Here is a 21,314-nt window from a genome sequence, read left to right on the forward strand (position 1 = left end):
AGGAAGCTGGGTGCAAGGGTACTGGCTCAAGAATGCCATCTGTTCCAACTAGTTAACAAAGCCACTTCCATAAAGACATATTGTGATGAGTTCGGTGTGGAGCAACTTGAGTGACCTTCACAGAGCCCAGACCGCAGCCATACTGAACACCATTGGGATGCTTGGGAAATAGAGGCTTCCTCTAGGTAACCAATCATTTTACATGAAGAAGGAAAATAAAGAAGATACAATAGTGAAAAGTAAACACTTTTGTAAATTCAAATTAGTGATCATTATAAAAGTAGTCAACTATCATGTTACTGAAAGGGATTCATATTAGTCTGTAATATAGGGCTGGTGTCATGCTTTGGCCTTTTGTTGATGACCTCATGTTGATGATTACATTAAAAAATCATGAACAGGTACATTTGACATGCAGTTGACCTGTATCAAGCAGGTTTTGCATTACAATAGACGGGGATGTTTTAGAAGTAAACTTTTGTAAGCTTGTCAACACAACCCCTTATACAACTGTGATTTCTAATAATCAAAGCACATTGATACAGTGGGCCTGATTTATTAACGCTCTCCAAGGCTGGAGAAAAATACACTTTCATCAGTGAAGCTGGAAAAAATCTGGTACAGAATTCCGAAAATTTGCTAGCAAAGAGAAATTAATTTTAAGAAATCCATTCCAGGTTTGCTGGATCACCCAGCATCACTGATAAAAGTGTATCCTCTCGAGCTTAAAGGAGCTTTAATAAATCAGGCCCATTGTGTGTTACATAGGAGCCTGGGTGCTCTTCCCTTATTGACACTACATATCAGTGACTGTCTCTCATGTTCCTGAAGGGGCACAATGTTATATGTTCCTGAAACGGGACACAAGACACTCTTCTTCCATTTTTATTTCAGTCTTTGTCAGGGTGTAATGTCTCTCCTGTCTCTGATGTTTTGCTTCTTTTCCAGTAAGAAGATTGCTATTATGTGAAGAACTGGAACGCTCATCTTGTGGCTGCGTCTTATTTCATGGCTATTTACCTCCTCCAGGTAAAATTTTTCCTTTATGCTTATTTTACCTTCAAATAAACCCTCAGTGTAAATCAGCCCATCTTTTTAACATTGGGGAACCCTGGAAATAACTTTCAGGTCTTCAGGGAACCCCTAATATTATTATATCCACAACTCGCAGTATATTAGTGTGGTGGTCAGTGGGAAGAATGGCTTTTACATTGCTGGCCCTTGAGAAGAATGTCACCCTTATAAATGGCCAAAAGGATCATTGGTGCCAGAGGTAACTGATCTGAGAGGTGCAAATTGCTTGAGGAACCCTGGTTTAGAAATACTGATCTTTATATATTTCAAGCATATCAAAATATATAATATAATAAGTTTAACGGAATAAGTTTATTCTTAATTTGAGGAAGGTGGGCAGTTTTTAGGCCAAATGAACATACAGAACAGTTTTTCATAGCTTACTAGTGATCTGGTTTCCAAAACTCAATATAGATTCTCAGTGACTGCAGTAATTATTTCCAGCAGCAGTTGGAATGAACAAGTGCTGTACAAATAGCACAACTCTATTTTATGGAGAAGGGAGAAATATAGGGAGGCACCCTACTGTGTTACCCTAATAATATACAGTATGTCAGTGGCATCTGTCATTTGGTAATCTGCACCGGGGAGGGGTAGTTTGATAGATATAATAAAGCTGAGATGATTGTAAACAATTGTTTTGTCAATAAAAATCCATCATCTGTAAAAGGCTGTAGCCAGGGTTGTTTTGTCTCATTTTATTAGAAGAATTTGTCTTAAAGTGGAACTTAAGTCCCACTTTAAATTTGTGATCAGGCAGGTCTTTATTGCAGAAAAGGACATGTGACTTCCCTTCTGCAATAAGCATTCCTACCTGCCTAAATGGTTGTGCAGCTCAGCATTGGTTGCCGGGATACTGGGGTGCAGCACGGTGGCTGAATGGTTAGCACTCTGGTCTTTGCAGTGCTAGGTCCCAGGCCAGGGCACAATCTGCAAGTTTGTAGGTTCTCCCTGTGTTTGAATGGGTTTCCTCTGGGTACTCTAGTTTCCTTCAAGAACCCAAAACCGTGCAGGTAGGTTAAATGGCTTTGCCCCAAATTGACCTTAGACTGTAATAAAGACATATGGCGATGTTAGGGACATTAGATTGTGAGTGACATGACTATGAACTGTGTACAGAGCTTTGTAATTTGTCAGCGCTATATACCGGTAAATACCGTGTAATAATACCCGCCACATTCCTTCTTTCCCTGCGGTTGCCAGCACCGAATGCACTCCTACACGCCTGCGCAGGAATTATGCCCATCCTGACAAGGCCAATCGAGATGGCTAAAGATTGCAAGATAGAAGTAGATGCCAGTGCCCTGAGATGGAATAGGCACAGAAGAGTATAACAGGGTTTAGCTGCACTTTAGGCATTCTGCTAACTCTTTATGGATCAATTTTGCCTGAAAAGAAAAGGAAAAGATAGCAGGTTTTGAAAAATGACCTGCCGAAAAAAGGAGACTCACTAAAAATAATTGCAATCACACTCCAGTTTGTGTAATGTTTCCTGAATACCCAACTATACAAGAATTAGCTATTAAGTGTGACATTTTCCAGGGTCCTATCATAGTCCATCTTTCTCTTTTCAGCATTAATTCAGTTATTATTAAAATACAATAGTGCAGAGTGACTTCTCGCCTCTTATATTGGGGGACATGTCCTCTTTTAAAAGGTTATTATTTCAGTAAGTGCCACATTAATAAATGTGAATTAAAATAATGACTTTAATGGCTGACGTCCATTCCTATTAAGTGAACACTAAAGCTGATTTTATGTTTTCTGGCTTTTTCTAGTTTCATTTGAGATCTCTCCTGTTTAACTGGCTGAAATTATATTTTTTCTGGATTTTGAAATAATAGTTACATCATTTGTTAACGCTGATAAACGTTTTAAATCATCTTAGAGGCATTTAGGGAGTTTGTAGTGAAGTGTAAACAAATTTTGTTTTCTCTTGGTATACCCCTCAGTTCATTTGCAACTGTAAAACTAGATTAACACTCTAAAAAAAGTATGTTAATAAAAAAGTGTTTTTTCAAAATTTTATAAATGCTTTTGACCATCTGCCATATTCAAATGAGAGGGTTCCTATGTCAGCGTTCAACCCAGATTTTATTTGTTTATTTTTAAAAAAAAATAAATTATAGGCGGGTGCCAGCCCCTGTATTGTGACCCAAATCTTAAAGCGTACCTAATCTCAGAAATTGAAAAAAAGGTGATCGAGAATGAATGGGAGCGCAAAGCCTCCCGCGATACCTACGTCACCCATCCCGGGAGGCTCTTGGGTGCTTCTCAAAGCATCTCAGGCATGCACAGACGGAGCCTTTTTGCGCAAAGAGAAAAATTTGCAGATCTCACGCATGCACAGTGAGCTTGGCAATTTTTTTTCCATCATATGTCACCCAATCTCGCGCCTGGGTCGGGTGACGTAAAATAGAAAACCCGAAAGAAGAGGAGAATATGGTGGCGCTCAGAGCACCAGCTCCGAGATGACGTGGGACCAGATGCAAGACACCCCTGAATGGATCGAGTGCCTTAAAGATTAAAGGTAGGTGAATATTTTTTTTTGGCACTTTTCAGTTTAGTTCTTCTTTAAGTAACCACCCAAAAACAGCTGGGTGATTACTGAAAAGTGCCGGGTGGTGCACCCAGCTAAAAGGTGCTGGGGAGAACACTGCTATCTGTTGAAATGTGGTGCTTAATAAGTGGTAACTGCACCACAATTTGACCCTCCTTGTTAACAAGCCCATAGTGTAATGATAAGTCACACAATTGCCAGAGCCACCGCGTTTTAGGGAAGGGGTAGGATGAGGCACCATGACCACAGCCACTTCATATGCATCATATGTCCTAGATGCTAGAATGCAAATATCAGATCCTTAAGCTACGTACACACCTCCAATGGTTCTCGCCCGATAATCGGCTCAAGGCCGATATCGTACGCGAATCTGGCATTTGTACAGCGCCCGTCGTCCATCGTACGAAGGACCGTCCTGGCGGATCCACGGACGATGGACGACAAACGATCCTAATGCAATGGAAGGGGGAGAGCACAGCAGGGTGTTGCTCTGTCATTCTCCCCCTCCCCTCTGCATAGAGCAGAACGGTGCTGTATGTACAGCACTCGTTCATGCATCATGTAATCCTTAGTCGTTGGAAAGGATGGTGAAAGATCCTTTTCAACGACGTTAATTGCACGTGTGTATGCGGCTTTAGTTGTATATAAAAAAAATTGTTACAGGAGTTCAAAGCTGCATTATTATTATTTATTTATATATTTCTTTGGTCTGAAAAAAATTGAGCTTTAATCAACGTTTGTTGTTTGAATTGGGAGATGTGAATGTTTTTATTCAGTATATTTGTGTATTTGTAGCTATTCCCAGCCGTAAGCTGACATGTGAAGCTTCATCCTCTGCGGAGAGTAAATCCAGCCAGAGACCATGTGAGGGAGCAGTTCAGAGCAGCACCTTGCAGCCAACACTCTCTGCCATAGAAGGCATGGCCAAACTTGGTAAGTGTTGTATTGTTCCATAATCCTTCAAGCATAGCTATGTGGAAGGCTCAGGGTCAGCCATTGTTAGGTTATAGAAAAGGAAACAGACAAGAGTTTCAGTGTTCAACCTAGAAATTTTTGTTAAGCTGGGTGGGAAGTAGCTGTGGGTGGTTGATACCCCCCTGTATTGTGACCCAACAATATATTTCCTACGGACGTCATGGAACCTTTGTTAGAATTTGCATTTTTCTCCAGTTAGTACTACCTACTGTTGCTGCTTTTGAGCTTCTAGACCTCTTCAGCTTCGGCAAACCTAACCTAATTCACTTTTAAAACATACTTGTTTTATACTGCTTACCAATCTAGGCTTAGTATTCTCCTTCACTGATTCCAAGTCATATGATAATGTTACTTCAACTTTTGTTATAGATGCCCTGTATAGAACCCAGTCTGTGAAAGATCGTGTTTTTGAACCTCAAGATTCTCTTTTTGATGTCTGGGATTATACAGAGGTTTTGTTGCACTTAGTTAACTTTTTTTTGTTTTCCTAAGAATATATATTTCTCTCTATATGGTAAGCATATGTTTCTAAACGTATGCGCATAGGCTGCTATTCTGCCATACAGTTCAGATAAAGTCCAGGTCTCCCTATGGCTTCGAGGAGTTTTGTGTCCTATGTCAGCATCCTAGAAATCCGCCCCTACCTGTCCCCTGAGACCACCAAACTCCTTGTACACAATCTTATCATCTCTTGTCTGGACTACTGTAACCTGCTCCTCTCTGGTATTCCACTAAAACGGCTCTCTCCTCCACAATCTATTATGAACGCTGCAGCCAGACTCATCCATACTTCCCTCCGCTCCTCTTCCGCTGCATCTCTCTGTAGTTCTCTTCATTGGCTTCCATTTCACCTTAGAATCAAATTCAAGCTCCTGTGCTTTGCCTTCAAATGTCTACACAGCCTCCTGTCCAACCTACCTTTCTGACCTGGTAAAAAAAATACTCCCCCAGCCGCTCTCTTCACTCCAATGACCTACTAATGACTTCCTCACTCATAACCTCATCACACACACGGCTCCAAGACTTTTCTAGAGCTGTCCTGACTCTCTAAAATGGTTTTCCTCGTTCTCAGGTGGTTTATCAAACAGACAGAGATTCTTTTACCAGTGGTGGATGTATCTGTGCACCCCATAGTGGACTGGATCTCTCAGAGGCATCAAATTTCTGTGTCCATCAAAAAAAAAAAAACAAGATGATTTTTCTTGGTACTTACCATAAAAATTTACCACAGAATACATTGAAGGACATATATTCCGTCCCTCCATGTAAATAGTCAAGCTTTTGGTACTGTTTGTAACAAACTCTGGTAGTGGAAGAGGGTATTTTAAACTGGCCCCCAATTTCATTTATTTAATTTATAGTTTCCTGTCTCTTAATGGACTCTTAAAAGGTTTTTCTCCCATTTAAAGGTGACATAGATTTTCTGCAGAGTTTTTTATCTTTTTTTATGTAGGGATTACCAGGAAGCTGTAACATGAACAATTGACTAATACAGAGCTTGCAATAGACCTCTATTTACAACAGCAGCTTTTTCCAGAAGGCAAGGTTAGCAAAGTTCCCCCCGTATTTCTAAATAAAATTATGCACAGAGCTTTAACACCTCATTACAGGGTGCCATTCCTTGCACCATTCGGGTCTCACCCACTATCAAAGTAGTAAAAGGAACCCCTGACATGGGAAAGTTAGAGCTAGAGTTTTGCTTTTGGAAAGAAAAGAAAATCTGCCTGTAGCAGTCAATATATTTGTCCTATAAAATATAAATAAGAAAGCAAAAATCTGATTTGTTGACTTGTAGCAGCATTTGCATTGTTGCTTTCTCTTTCTATATGGAATATCGGTCATTTCATCCTCAACACACTGCTTTTTGCAATTCTTGAACTCTTTCCAAGACTTGATCATGTGATTTACCATAAAAAGAGATCTTTAAAGTGACTGTAATGCCTTACTGCCCTGCTGGGTCTTCAAACGGGCTTGTTCGAGGAACATATGTACACAACAATCCAATGAACCATTTGTATACATGGCACAAATCTGTGCTTATGTTTCCTCCCTCATCAAACTCTTACCTCCAAGAGGGTTATCAGCGCTCTCTCCATGAGACTGCTGCCTACTGCCGACAAAGACTCTCAAATCTGCACATTGCACTTCTGACTTGTAATAACAATTCTTTCTAGCAAAATGTACCCACTGTTGGCAGCGACTGGGGAGGCCATTGTGCTCCTAATGAAGAGATCATGTTCTTGTCGGCATTTTACCATCTCAGTCACTTCGACAAGAGAATTCTGCAATTTTTTTTTTCCTTTAAACCTCCGTTTGCGTTAGAGAATAAATATAGAATCAATGTCTGTACTTGTAGACATTGGCTATGTTGAGCAAAACTCTTGTTATTAAGTATGGCTGGCAGTTTCTCCTTAAGAGACTTATGATTTAGTGAGCGTGTCACTTTCAATAGCCCCATTCCACTGGAGGACGGTCTCATGAGCTCAGATTTGAGAAGCAGTGATGGATCCGTGATGGTGATGCAATTACGGGACTTGCCAGGCGCGTACCTGACCTGTTAGATAAATGGAAGCACCGCGCACACACACGCACAACCCCCACCTCCGCTCTGAGCCAAGGTTGCATTTACTCCATAGATGCGTCCAGTCATCATTCTCGTTTGGAGATCCAATTTAATTTTCCTATCGGGGGCTTTTAGGATGGTTCAAGTTGCCAATAACTTTATGATAAGTGGAACTGCACCTTTTACACCCTAAAAAAAAGTAACTTGTGTTTATTCAATTTTAGATATAAACTTATAAAAATGTTTCCTTGTGCAGAGCAAAAGAAGCATTTTTACATTTTCCCCTGCTCTTCATTTTGGCACAGGAAGCCAGTTGTGTAAGTTAGGTATGGCTAGAGGTATAAGGTGAACTGAAAGTTATGGAAACATTGAGCCTGATTTCTTAAAGCTCTCCAAGGCTAGAGAGGATACACTTTCATCAGTAAAGCTGGGTGATCCAGTAAACCTGGAATGAATCTGTTCCTGAATTCAAAGCATTTGCAAGCAAATAACAAATGACATTGAAGTTTTCTGGATCACCCAGCCTAACTGATGAAAGTGATGAAAACGGACATGGGTCAATTAAAAAGGAAAACCTCTGGGCTTTTTATATTAATAATATTACACAGTATTTGTATAGTGCCAACATATTACGCTAAGTATAAAATCCATAGTCATGTCACTAGCTGTGCCTCAAAGAAGCTCACAATCTAATGTCCCTACCATAGTCATATGTCATTATTACAGTTCAAGGTCAATTTTTAGGGGGAAGCCAAATAACCTAACTGGATGTTTTTGAAAAGTGAGAGGAAACGGACACAAACACAGGGTGAACCTGCAAACCCTATACAGCTATTGTCCTGGCTGAGATTCAAACCTGGGACCTAGCATTGCAAAGGCAAGAGTGCTATCCTCTGTGCCGCTGCATTTTTGTGGAAGGGACATCACCTGTTCCTTTTTGCAATAATAGCCTTGCCTGATTGTGTATTCTTCAAAGTCAAACTTTTCTGCTTTAATGTTAAAGGAGTGCAGTGTTCTTCCCAGCCCCCTTTAGCCGAGTGCACCACCCGGCACTTTTCGGTGACCATCCGGCTATTTTTAGGGTGGTTACTGAAGAGTTGGGTCACAATACAAGGGGCTGCCACCCACCTACAATTTCCTACCACCCAGCCTGAACAAACTTCTGGCTTGATCACTGAAGTGAGATAACAGTACATTGTTTGGGTCTACATATCCTTTCAGAAAGTGCAGATACTATAATTTGACTTTTGTGGTAAGTGTGTCTCTGTGTCGTTTTTCTTCCAAATTCGTTGAGGCAATCCTGCCAAGAGGCGCAGCATTAAATACATATATATTTTCCCCCTTCTATTTTGCAGGATTCCCTGTGGATCCGCGGAAAGTACTCATCGTAGCAGGCCATCACAACTGGATTGTCGCTGCCTACGCTCATTTTGTGGTTTGCTACAGGTATGAATTATTCATCAGTCTGCTTCTTCTTCACGTATTTAATATTTTTCCGAAGGCCCTGATTGTTTTTCCCAGAATGCTCTCTGCTCCGGTCCACACAAACCATTTCTCTTCTGAAATTAGCTCCTGGGCTGTGATAACCATGAACATAAAATACCATGGGGATCATCTGTTCAACAACTTTTATATTAGGTTGTAAAGAAGGCCGTACTTTAAAAGCTATCTGTAGGTGTGTGTGCACCTTTCTGGGTAATGATGTCATTGCTGAAAGATGGATGAGTAAGATGTAAAGAAATTCTTTACAGGAGGAAAAAAGAATAAGAGAAGCTATATTAACTATAACCTGTATAGAAAAACATTAAGGCTGCCATTTGTGACTTTTCCTACTGAAAAAAATGCTTGTCTGGCTTAATGCTGATCTCCAGGATTATCATAACCCTAACTTGATTCTCCAACCCTAATTCCTAATTTCTTTACTTCTGGTGGGATCCCCCATTGTTGTCCATGTCACTGCCTCTGTGATCTGAACACTACTTCCTTACTGTCCATTCGCAGTTTCATTTTAGAATAGAGTAAAAACATCTGTAGCAATGATATCAGCAAGAGGGGACAGGCAGTGATCCATTGGCACTGGTGTATCCACAGCAGATCAGCGGTTACCCGGACCTGGAATAGCACTTTCTAGGGCCAAGGATTTAGGAAATCATACAGTTATATGAAAACTCAATTCTTGGATTTTACATTTAACAACATATTGAATAATCTGGCCATTGGCAAGTTCTGATATTCAAATCTAACACCAGATAATAAACCACACAAATCAGATTGCAGGGCGCACCACCCATCAGTTTTTAGTAACCACCTGGCTGTTTAAGGGTGGTTACTGATGAGGTGGGTCACAATACAGGGCCTGACACCCGCCTACAATTTCTTCTTACCCAGCTAAAAAAAAAAAAAAAAAGAAGCTATGTGTGAAAAGCTAAGTACGCCCCATGATTCAATAGCTATGACAGCATTAGCTTGAAGTAATCATTTTCTCTATTCTGATCCAACTGATCCAACACCCAAAAATGCCGGGTGGTTATTGAAAAATGCCAGGCCAAAAGGGGCTGGGGAGAACATTGGAGAAGTATTTTCTGCTGAAGATGGCAAAAGCTATTTATGGAGCCATGGGTGTACTTACTACTTCCACAGTATACCATTACATATAAATGAAAGGTAAGTATTTCATTGAGTTCTATTCATGTATAGCACTTTCATCTGTTGGTGCTGTTTGAATGAATTTTGTATTTTTGTTTAAATAGAGAAGAGAGATGGCAATATGTGCTGCCTCAGTTGGCAGACTGGGGTGTATTTTAGCTCAGAATTGTAAATAAGCTATGCAACATATGCAGTGTAAAGCTGCGTACACACTGCCAATTTTTGTCGTTGGAAAGGATCTTTCACGATCCTTTCCAACGACAAGGGAGTGCACGATGCATGAACGGTGCTGTACATACAGCACCGTTCATGCTCTATGGAGAGGGGAGGGGGAGAGCGACGGAGCGGCACCCTGCTGCGCGCTCTCCCCTTCACTTTCATTACGATCGGCTGTCGTCCATCGTCCGTGGATCCGGCAGGTCGGTCGTCCGGACGATGGACGACACCGACTGTACACACGGCAGATTTTCGCCCGATAATTGGCCGAAGATTCTGCAAAGCTGGAATGTCTGGATCAGCATTTCTCAACCAGGGTTCCCCCAATACTCTGCTTGCTATGGGGGTTTCATGAGCACTATGCACCTCTCATGTCATTTACCAGTGACACAATGATCTTTTTGGCTATCTGTAAGGGTGACATTCTCTCCAATGGCCAGCAATATAAGGAATTCTTCCTATTGACCACCACACAAATGTACCATGACCTGTGGATTTAAACAGTGTTCTCCCCAGACCCTTTTAGCTGGGTGCACCACCCAACACTTTTCAGCAACCACCCGGCCACTTTTGGGTGGTTACTGAATAGCTGGGTCACAATTTAGGTGCTGCCACCCATTTACAATTTCTTCCCACCCAAAATTTGAGGGTTGAGCACTGATACTATTTATAGAAGGGGTTCCCTGAGAACCTGAAAGTATTTCTTAGGTTCCCTCATGTAATAAGGTCCAAATCATCCAAGTTTAGAGAAAACCAATAAGCTAATAAATCTTTGCATATTTGCCCATGTGTTCTGTTTGTATTCTTTTATAGTTTTGTGAATAAGAGGAAATCACCGCTACCCTTTAATTTAGAAACCAAAACATGTAATTTGATCATTTCAGAACCAAAGACTGGCCGCAGCGTTCCCTCATTTCTAACTGTGATAGAGTGAACACAGCAAGGGGTGTATTGAAATTTGTCAAAAATCTTGCTCTAACGCTTTTCAAATGGATTGCCTGTCTGTCCGCGTCCGCAGTTTCAAATTGTTTCAGTCACAGTCAGGCACACTTGTGGTGACTAAAAGAAAAATAGAAAGCTTGGCACCTGACAGAACTTTTATTAATGACAGGATGAGCGTAGAGGCTAATGCCGCTTCTCCATCTTTCTCTCCCTCCTCATATTCTGGACAAAACTAGAGAAATCGAAACAAGTTTGATTTGTGGTTACTGAACAACAATGTAGAAGTTGTGAATTATGTTGTACTAGGAAACAAAGAACAAAAACAGAAGGAAACAATATCATCATGAGCAGCACGGTGGCTCAGTGGTTAGCGCTCTGGCCTTTGCAGCGCTAGGTCTTAGGTTTGAATCTTGGCCAGGACACTCTCTGCATGGAGTTTGTAGGTTCTCCCCGTGTGCAGTAATGGCTTCTCTATAAAAAATTGATCTTAGACTGTATTAAAGACATCTGACTCAGGTAGGGACACTAGATTGTGAGCCCCTTTGAGGGACAGCTAGTGGTATGACTATGGACTTTGTACAGCACTACGTAATATGTCTGCATTAAATGAGTGCTGTGTAATAATAATAATTAGCAACATGAAGTTATTGAGTACAGAAGTGGTTTCTTTATACATTCTGGTGTTGGTCTTGGGCAGAGATTCTCAACCAGAGTTCCATGGAACCTTGGAGTTCCGCCAGAGGTTGCTGGGGGTTCCTTGAGCCACAAGAAAATTGGACCTCCCAAATCAATTTAAATGACACCAGTGATATTTTTGGCTATCTGTAAGGGTCACGTACCTAATAATGACCATCAATGTAATAGGAATTCTTCCCACTGACCACTACACTAATATACTGTGAGCTGTTGATATAGTAATTATGGAAAGAGTTCCCTGAAAAAAGTTATTTCCAGGGTTCCTCCATGTTAAAAAGATCGATAAAGGAGGTGATAGATGCTTTTATTGGTAAAGGTAAAATGGGTTGGTTCCCTTTATATAATAAAGTAAGTATAGTTGGTATGCCAACCACAAATTGGTAATGAAAAGAAAAAAGAAAGGTGGAAGTAGGGTTTTTTGGGGGCAAATATTTTTTATATCTATATGTGTATAATGCATATTACAGGCATAAAATGTGATAAAACACATCAAAGCATAAATAAACAATTTAAAGGATATAGTTTATCAGGTGTTATGACCCCATTCATGGCAGTGGGGTACTTAAAATAAAAACAAGATACATTCTTCCTGAAACAAACGCTAGTTGGTTTTAATATAAGCTATAATACATACATTCATACGAATATGAATGTATGTCTGTGTCTCAGGTCTCAACACGTTTGCTTATATTGGTACTTGGGACTGACAGACACCGATAGTTGAAGCCATGTTCAATCCAGAAGAGGGAAGAAATTGTAGGCAGGTGGAAGCCCTTGTATTGTGACCCAACTCATCAGTAACCACTCAAAAACAGCTTGGTGGCTACTGAAAAATGCTGGGTGGTGCACCCAGCTAAACAGAGCTAGGACACTGTGAAGCCATATAGGAACCTCATATACCTTCTAGTTGTAGCTATATTGAAACTGATGAATGCTTGTACTAGTACTTGGGGCCATAGAGAGAGCTATAAATGCTGGTAATTGCAATCTATAGAGAGCTTGGATACTTGTGCAGGTAAGTGGAGCCATATGGTGCATGTATGTTGCTTGTAGTTACAACCATCTAGAGAGCCCCAGCTACTGGCACTGGAATTTCAAGTCATACAGAGTGCACCAGATGTTGCCTATGTGCTGCAGTGATGATAATACATTCTACAGTATTCGTACATGTTAGCTATTCTTGGTTACTGCTAATAATCCTTTATTTATTTTTTTCTGCCTTCTCCCAGGATAAAGGAATCCTCAGGCTGGCAACAAGTCTTCTCAAGCCCCTATCTAGACTGGACCATTGAAAGGGTGGCACTCAATGCCAAGGTAGTCGGAGGGCCACATGGTGATAAAGACAAGATGGTGGCTGTCGCGTCAGAAAGCAGCATCATCCTTTGGAGCATACAGGATGGAAGTAGCGGCAGTGAAATAGGTGAAACTGATTATTTATTATTTCAGCAGAACTGTAGAACGTTTATATAATCTTTCCATGGAGCCAATTAATGAGGGTGGATCAAAATAACTCCTTGTCTGGTGCCTTTCTCTGTGTCCCCTGCCCCCCATCTCATTCTTTTCTGCATGCATTATTATTATTACAGGTATTCCCTGGGTTACATACGAGATAGGGACTGTATGTTTGTTCTTAAGTTAAATTGATTTGTAAGTCACATCAGGTACATTATTTTAATAAATACATCTAGAACAGATGTTTGTTTCAACATATTATAAGGCAGTATGGTGTCAGTTACTGTATAAAATCTTCACTTTGAGTTATTCACAAAACCAAAAAAAAGTTGTGAAGCCTAGACATTCATTAACTTCTGGACCAAGCTGTGCTTTGATATGCAAAGAGAAACAACTGCAGAGTTTGTCTTGGTCCCTAAAGAGTTACAAGAAAAGCTCATTGCTTAAGCCAATGGCAGCTTTCTTGTTACAGGCAGACAAAACTAGGGCGGCATACAAAACGTACAATGAGTGACAGATAAATGAACGAGAGCTGTTCCTTTCTTTGGAAGGAGGGTTTCAAGCAAGTGGCGCCCTGCTGTGCTCTTCTACCTTCACTTGTATTTTGGTCCTTCATCATCAGTCGCCCATCCCTGTACACATGTCAGATTCTTGCCCGAGACAAGCCGGGCCGCTCATATTGGGCGAGGATCATCTGACGGGTGTACATAGCCTAATAGGGGAGTATACACTGAGAAAGAAACCAGACAAATCATTATTTTATTTGACCCATAAAATGGCAGCTACATAATGGAGTACATACACATAGTAGCAGCAATGACTGCCTCTGCACAGCCCCACAGTAGTCTATACTAAGCTGACCCTGGTACTGATGATTACAATGCAGGGGTTTAGCATTGTTATCCTTCCATAAGAGGTGGTATTACTGGCAGGATATTTTGCAAAAGAATAAAAAGAAATATCCTTACAATGTACCAGAGACACACGCAGGATCGGGTATCGGGTGAGTATAATATTTTAAATATTTTTTTTAACACATTTGTCGTATAGGACGCACTAACTTTTCCCCCCAAGTTTTGGGGAAGAAAAAGTGCGTCTTATACGGCAAAAAATACGGTATACAGTCAGACATGATGCCTAACATTCTAAAAAAAAATTGATTTTATAGACTTTTTGCGTTGCCAGCAAGTTTTGCTAGAAGTTTCTGCTTTTTCTGTAGGGGTAACTTATCTGGATGAGCTGCAATGCCTGCCAAAACAAATGGGAGATCGGGAACTAAAGCAGGCAGCTGAACGCCACAGCGATAACAAAAGTCCCTTCAAAATCCAGTCGTGGGCATTGAAGTGAAAATTGATAATCTGGTTTAATATCGGGTTCATTTCTCAGGGCTGTAGAGGGGAATAAAGTTTGGAACAGCTGGCAGTACAATCAGAACCTTCGGGCACCAGGGCGAGGTGGCAGCAAATTGCTAACATCCACCCCAATTAGATTTCCATTTTATTTAATAATGAAGTGCCTCACCTCTCTGTTCTGATTGTGATGGTGAGGAACGACATTTTCAGATTGCAAACGGGACCACGGAGGTGTTGTTTGTTCAGACTTTAAAAGAAAACAATTTGTTGTTGCAGCTCTCCAAACCTGGCTAAGACCATCGAAAGAAAATTACGAACGCTGGCATGTCTGTGATAGAGTTGTCTCCTGGGCCTCCCGGCCTTCAGTATTACTTACAAGGCACACCACAAACAGCTTGCAGCGATAAGCAGTATTTTACGCAGAGGGCCCCTTAAGACAGGGACATGTCATTATTGTGCCATCTTCATCCCCGCCGAGAGCAGTCGTCATGGCTGAGTCTAAGCAGGAGCGACACTTTAAATTCCTTCAGACCATTCAATCTGTCTCTCTTGATTTCCCTGAACCTCCAGCTTCTCCGGAGTAATCAGCTCTACTTGTATCTCTGTTTTTATTGTTATTATCTCAATGCCTCGCAACTCTTAATGCACCGCAAAAAAAAATATTTAGTGGGTTAAGACACATTGTGTTAATTGGATTGTTTCTGAGGACATGAAACGTATGCAGATTTTCTACAATAAAAAAACCCAGATCTTTAGATTTACCCCACTCATTGATGCTGTGATTGATTTTTGCTACTCTGCTGTTTATTTTTCATTTTTGTATATATTTTTTTATTTGGAGAGAGATAGCAGGGTCTGTTTCATTAGTGAGCATTGGAATTCTTTTCGAGTTCCACGCTGCATAATATTGCATCATGTCTACATTTTTGCTTTTTACCAAGGCAAGTCTTTGGTACATAAAAGGCACATAGGTTGTTTTTTAGATGTTTTTATGAATGAACTGCATTGGGTAACCCAACACACCCCAAAAAAGCTGGTGGGAAGAAGCCCTAATATACTTATGCATTTTCTGAAGGTTAGAGGCAGTGGTAAAGCCAGAAATTTTTTTATCCAGGGCGGAAACAAAATGTAGGTCAGTGGCAGCCCCTGTATTGTGACCCAACTCTTCAGTAACCACCCAAAAAAACAGCTTGGTGGTTACTGAAAAGTGCCGGTGGTGCACCCAGCTAAAAGCGGCTGGAGAGAAGACTGGTTAGAGGGATGCAAATTACATAATCCCTGGCCCTGACACCTTAAAAAAATGTTCCTTAGCCTTACTTTTACTCTGACTGACTTTTTATTATTGCACCAGTTTTTTCTCATTTCCTGTCCTGTTGTCACCTGAAAAGGAAAGGTGCACCACAAGTAAATATAGAGCAAATAAGACCGCAACAGAAGTTCTCCCTTTTCCCCAAAAACTTGGACTGGAGGTGGAGGAAGTGGATCGAAACTTAAAACAATAAAAAAAAAAAGGAGCACCCAAAAGTACTAAATGGGCAGGAGCAAATCTAGGAATGATGGCTGGAAGGTCCCACTGCTGGAGTATCCAAGTCACTAGAAGCTGGCTGTGCCCAGCCCTCTACTACTATAAATAAAATAACTTATTAACTAATCCTCACTGAAATAGATTAGTTATTTATAAATTACCCTTTATGTGTTGCTTATGGTTTAGGTGTATTCAATCTCGGTGTACCAGTGGATGCATTGTTCTTCATCGGAAACCAGCTGGTAGCCACAAGCCACACAGGGAAAGTTGGTGTGTGGAATGCTGTCACCCAGCACTGGCAGGTAAGTCCAGACCCAGTACAGTTACTGTGAATACACTTGTATATCTAGATAAATTGGGGATTTAGGTTCATCATGCAATGGAATTATCTGCTTGTAACCTGAGGTAAAATACCATTCAATCTTCAGATTATATGTCCTGAATAGGTTCCAGGTGCCAGAACACGTAGAGTGGGATCCTTACTGTTCATGGACAAGTAGTGGTCTTTGTGCAGAGGTCTGGCACTCCTTTTTCACGGAGTCAAATCTTTAGCTCTGCTATCAGCAAACCTTGTGCTCCCTTCTGATTGAAGGGCTTGGCATGGGGCATGATGGACTTCTGCAGAGTGACCACTTTTTCCACATACAGCAAAGGTCTCATTCTGCAGCTTGTTGGCCAACATTTCTTCTGATTGTGGCTGCAGGACTGCGTACCTTTGGTTTAGATGTGCCTGAAATGAAAACTGAAAGTACAGCTGGGCTTTAGCACGATATTTTGAGTGAAATGTTATTGCATTATTTTTTCCAGAGCACTTTGAGTCTCCTTCTATTGCCTGCTACTTCCCCCACCTCTTAGATTGTAAGCTCTTTGGGGCAGGATTCTCCCCTACTCCTGTGTCACTGTCTGTATCTGTCATTTGAAACACCTATTTAACGTACAGCACTGCGTAATATGTTAGCGCGATATTTTAGCGCAATATAAATCCTGTTTAATAATAATGAATAGATTGTGCAGCAGTTGCCTGCATACTGGCTCCTTTTGTCTGAATAAAATTTCAAACTTAGGGAATGTAAAAAAGAACGTCAGTACCTGACTTGAGCAGACAAAGAGTAAAATATTTTTATGGAAGATAACATATTTGTAGTCTTTTTTTAGTATAATTTTAAGAGTAAGCTAGGTACTTAATAACATTCAGATATACCAGTTTAATCGCACTGGTCACCTGAATTGTTTTTGAAGTGAGGTTATTACAGATTGAGCTCTTCATGCAGGTTGTAAATATTATTGTTACAATAATATTACAACATATTGTTGTTTTTTGTCAGGTACAGGACGTTGTCCCTATCACCAGCTATGACACAGCCGGCTCCTTCCTGCTTTTGGGATGTAACAATGGATCTATCTATTATATAGGTAAGAAGATCATATTTGTTGGGGGACACTTGCACACAGATATTATGAGATTATGAGACACTCTGAAAATGCCTTTTGTCTCTTACTTTTTTTAATCATAACCCACTTCTAGCATGTGGTCATCTGATTCAAGGCTAATGCTGATGTTGCTTTTTTTCGTATTCCAGATATGCAAAAGTTTCCACTGCGCATGAAGGATAATGATCTGTTAGTGACAGAATTATATCACGATCCATCCAATGACGCCATCACTGCCCTAAGTGTCTACCTCACACCCAAAACCAGTGAGTGATATCTGGATCCTATCTGAACTATCCAGCGCCTTTGTGTAGCATCATCTTACCCACCCATTGTGTCATCTTTGCAGGTGTCAGCGGAAACTGGATTGAGATTGCTTATGGCACAAGCTCGGGAGCGGTGAGGGTTATCGTGCAGCATCCGGAGACGGTGGGCTCTGGGCCTCAGCTCTTTCAGACGTTTACAGTTCACAGGAGTCCTGTGACAAAGATCATGCTGTCGGAGAAACATCTCGTATCAGGTACATGTGAAGACAGTCTGCCACCAGTTTGTAATATTCTGCATACTTTATCTAACTGCAAAGGGTTTATCTAGCCCAGATTGTTTCCTTTATAGGCAAAGTATGTAGAGTTAATGTTCTGATTACTGATCAAATGCTATGTGTGATCATATAATTGATATGAGGTCCAGCTTCAGGCTTCAGGTTGGTCAGACATCCACACCCCCCCCCCCCCATTCTGGTAGTACTGCCACATCACATCCCTTGGGTGCTTTTATTTTTCCTGCCAGTGGTCCTTAATGGTTTAAACAACACAACATAACGATGGTTTGTTCTGTGCTTCTGCATCACTCTCCTATCTTCTATGTGCCCAGGGTGCCTTGATAATGATAAAATCCTCAAGGGTTGTCTGTGTGACCCCTTTCTACACAATCCATAAGAAGAAGTAGAAGAAAAAAAAGAACTTGGTTGTGTTTGATCTATACAGTCGACAACCTGTAGTACTTGGACAAATTCCAGACGTGGCACATGCTTGATTTCTACTGATGCATGCAATGTTTTAATCCTGTTCTTTGGTTTTTCTCCTAGTTTGTGCTGATAATAATCATGTCCGAACGTGGACGGTAACTCGTTTTAGAGGGATGATCTCTACACAGCCAGGATCAACCCCACTCGCCTCCTTTAAAATCCTATCTCTGGAAGAAACTGAAAGCCATGGGAGCTACTCTTCAGGCAACGACATTGGTACATTTTGTGATGCTATTGTGTTGATTGTATTGCAGGGGAATGCATTGGTGACTACATTAAAGACCTTCTAAGGTGATATTATTTTTTTAACCTAATAGCTACCCCATTTTCATAAATGTATGCCTAGACAGGAAAAGAGTGGAAGGCACGGGAAGGGCTTAGTTATTGTGCCCTAGATCAGTGGTCGCCAACATTTTCGGACCCACAAACCACTAAAATTCCTGGCTCTGACCCCACTCGGGGGTGCACCGGCCAGAGCTGCAGACCACCAAAATTTTCTCGTGCACCACCGGTTGGCGACTGCTACCCTAAATCACTTTAACTGTCACAGGGCACAGCTAAAAATGATTTTTAATGCAAGTGTTATGTTGGTTGATGTTTTAAAGGACCTTTTGGAGAAAGAGATGATCAGCAGGTGTTTATCCAGAAGGTGGTTCCTATCACGAACAAGCTATTTGTAAGGCTTTCTTCAACTGGAAAGAGGTAATTGTGTAATCATGTCAACATTTTAATATTTACTAAACCTTGATTATTTAGGTCCAGGCTGTCCAATTCCAGTCCTCAAGGACCAGAATCAACACACATTTTTTGTGTTTTTCTTAAACATAGCAGTAATAATAAAAAAAATGGCTTTTGTGTGGCTCTGGAGAACTAGTGTTAGACTCCAAACCTAGATCTGAATAGGCTTGTACTAAAATTTCAGAGGGTCTGCATATAATAGGTGTGATTATGGGTCTTGGAGACACTGCACTGGCCCTTTCACATTGAACTGAAATTGTGTTTTGATAGCCTTCCCTCCAGGAAGTTACCCTATATTCTTTGTGCCATCGCCATCTTCCTTTTGCAGAGTCCTGGGCAAGCTCCAGTGTCAACACTGATCTGGTTGGATAATGACATTGTTTAGGCCTGCCTAGTAGCCACTGAAACATGGGCACTGTCAAACGCGATAAAATAAATTTCCCCATACTGAAAAAACATGTTTTTTTTTTTTACTTTCAGGAGAAGTGTAAATTGGTACACATACCTTGCTGTGTAATGGGGGGGGATTAGGCTATTAGCATGCATATGTTCAGTTTGCTAGTCAAAGTGAAAATGTCCTTTAGAGAGGGGCATACACACAACTGAGTAACTCTGACCTTCTGCTAGATGCTGCAAGCAGTGTCTGAGGTATGGAGGATCCAAAGGGAAGCTTGGGATGCTTGCTAATTTCCCACCAAATCTGCCTCTGATTGCTCATTTGGGCATGTTATGGTGGCAGCTGCCAGGCTGTCAGTCACCCAAGAACAGGCATGATATCGCACTTGTGAACTTTGATGGGGAAAAAACCTCATATGATTCTGATTGGTCATTCTGCTTAGCTATGTTTTGTACAAGGACCTACCTAAACAACATATTTAGGGAGGACCTCACATTATAAGAAGTTGTTGGTAAATCCAAAAAACATTGGCATACAGATTGTAAAGATTTTTTTGCATAGCAAACAGATGTTCTAATAGCAGCAAACCTGATTCAGCATTTAGCCAGGACTGAAAGAATAAAAACTAAGAAGGATGAGGGTGGTAAGAGGAAATAATGTGGAACTGAGCTATGTAAAACGATGGTCTAAATTAAAACATGTTTTCCCTAGGCTCTGCCAACAGGAATGCCACTTCTTTTAAATAGCTATATTGGTAATAGATGTTAAAAAATAAAAACTGAAATCATACCTGTTATCTTGGCACTTCAGTACGCCTGACCTCAAATAACCGTTGCCCATTATCCTTCCAACCCACCACCTTTAGGAACTGACTTTATCTTTCTACCTATTATATCTCACCCCTTTTCAGGTGCCATTGTAATCAATGGTATTTATGGTATTTACTTCACCTGTCAACAGTTTAAAGGTCTCGTGAATGAGCAACAATCATCCTGATAGGGACAGCAGTAAACGCTTTCGTAAATCTAATTAATGCCAATACTGACCATTGTTTTTTTTTTTTAATGTTCAGAATCTGTGAAATCCAGGCCGTAGATTGCACTACCATCACATGCTTTACTGTACGGGAATGTGAAGGATCTAGTCGTATGGGCTCCAGGCCTAGGCGCTACCTCTTTACCGGACATTCCAATGGCAGCATTCAAATGTGGGACCTGACCACTGCTATGGATATGGTTTTAAAGATAGAGGACAAAGGTGAGCCAGTGTCAGTGTGCTGTGTGGCGCGCAGCTGTAGTATTTTCAATTTTATTAGGATTTTGTTTCTGCTGTAAGTCTGTTGGAGGGGCAGCATGGCGGCTCTAAAAACTTGTGTTACCTGTTTCCATATCCTGTTACTGGTGTATGCTGAGAACATTACAGAAGCCCTTTTTTGCACTCTCGTATGTGCAGGTGGAAATCTAGTGTTTTTCTATGCTGTCTACTCATCAGAAGGAAACTGCTATATGAATGTGAAGCATTAAAGAAGGTTAGTTCACTTGAAAAAATTGATTTGATTATCTTCTTTGGTTTTTCTAGATGTTGGTGGTCCAACAGAAGAAGAGCTGTTGAAGTTACTAGATCAGTGTGACCTTAGTGCATCACGATGTGCTACACCAAACATCAGCCCAGCCACTTCTGTGGTTCACCAAAGTCGCCTTCGGGATTCCAGTTCCAGGTA

At 40.9% G+C, this 21,314-nt stretch overlaps 1 protein-coding gene across 1 annotated transcript in view; it reads left to right on the plus strand.

The window, feature by feature from the left end:
- Window positions 1-21,314, plus strand: part of KCTD3 (potassium channel tetramerization domain containing 3) — a 41,245-nt gene that overhangs the window by 13,401 nt on the left and 6,530 nt on the right. Inside the window, exons 6-17 of the mRNA XM_072409863.1 lie at window positions 949-1,029; window positions 4,430-4,567; window positions 8,528-8,618; window positions 12,902-13,092; window positions 16,188-16,303; window positions 17,327-17,414; window positions 17,582-17,698; window positions 17,782-17,952; window positions 18,520-18,675; window positions 19,065-19,161; window positions 20,667-20,851; window positions 21,173-21,311. Of these exons, the coding sequence (XP_072265964.1) occupies window positions 949-1,029; window positions 4,430-4,567; window positions 8,528-8,618; window positions 12,902-13,092; window positions 16,188-16,303; window positions 17,327-17,414; window positions 17,582-17,698; window positions 17,782-17,952; window positions 18,520-18,675; window positions 19,065-19,161; window positions 20,667-20,851; window positions 21,173-21,311 (1,570 nt within the window). The remainder of the gene's footprint in view (window positions 1-948; window positions 1,030-4,429; window positions 4,568-8,527; window positions 8,619-12,901; window positions 13,093-16,187; window positions 16,304-17,326; window positions 17,415-17,581; window positions 17,699-17,781; window positions 17,953-18,519; window positions 18,676-19,064; window positions 19,162-20,666; window positions 20,852-21,172; window positions 21,312-21,314) is intronic.

The sequence above is a fragment of the Pyxicephalus adspersus genome, chromosome 4 (assembly GCF_032062135.1).
Source record: "Pyxicephalus adspersus chromosome 4, UCB_Pads_2.0, whole genome shotgun sequence".
Lineage (NCBI taxonomy): Eukaryota > Metazoa > Chordata > Amphibia > Anura > Pyxicephalidae > Pyxicephalus > Pyxicephalus adspersus.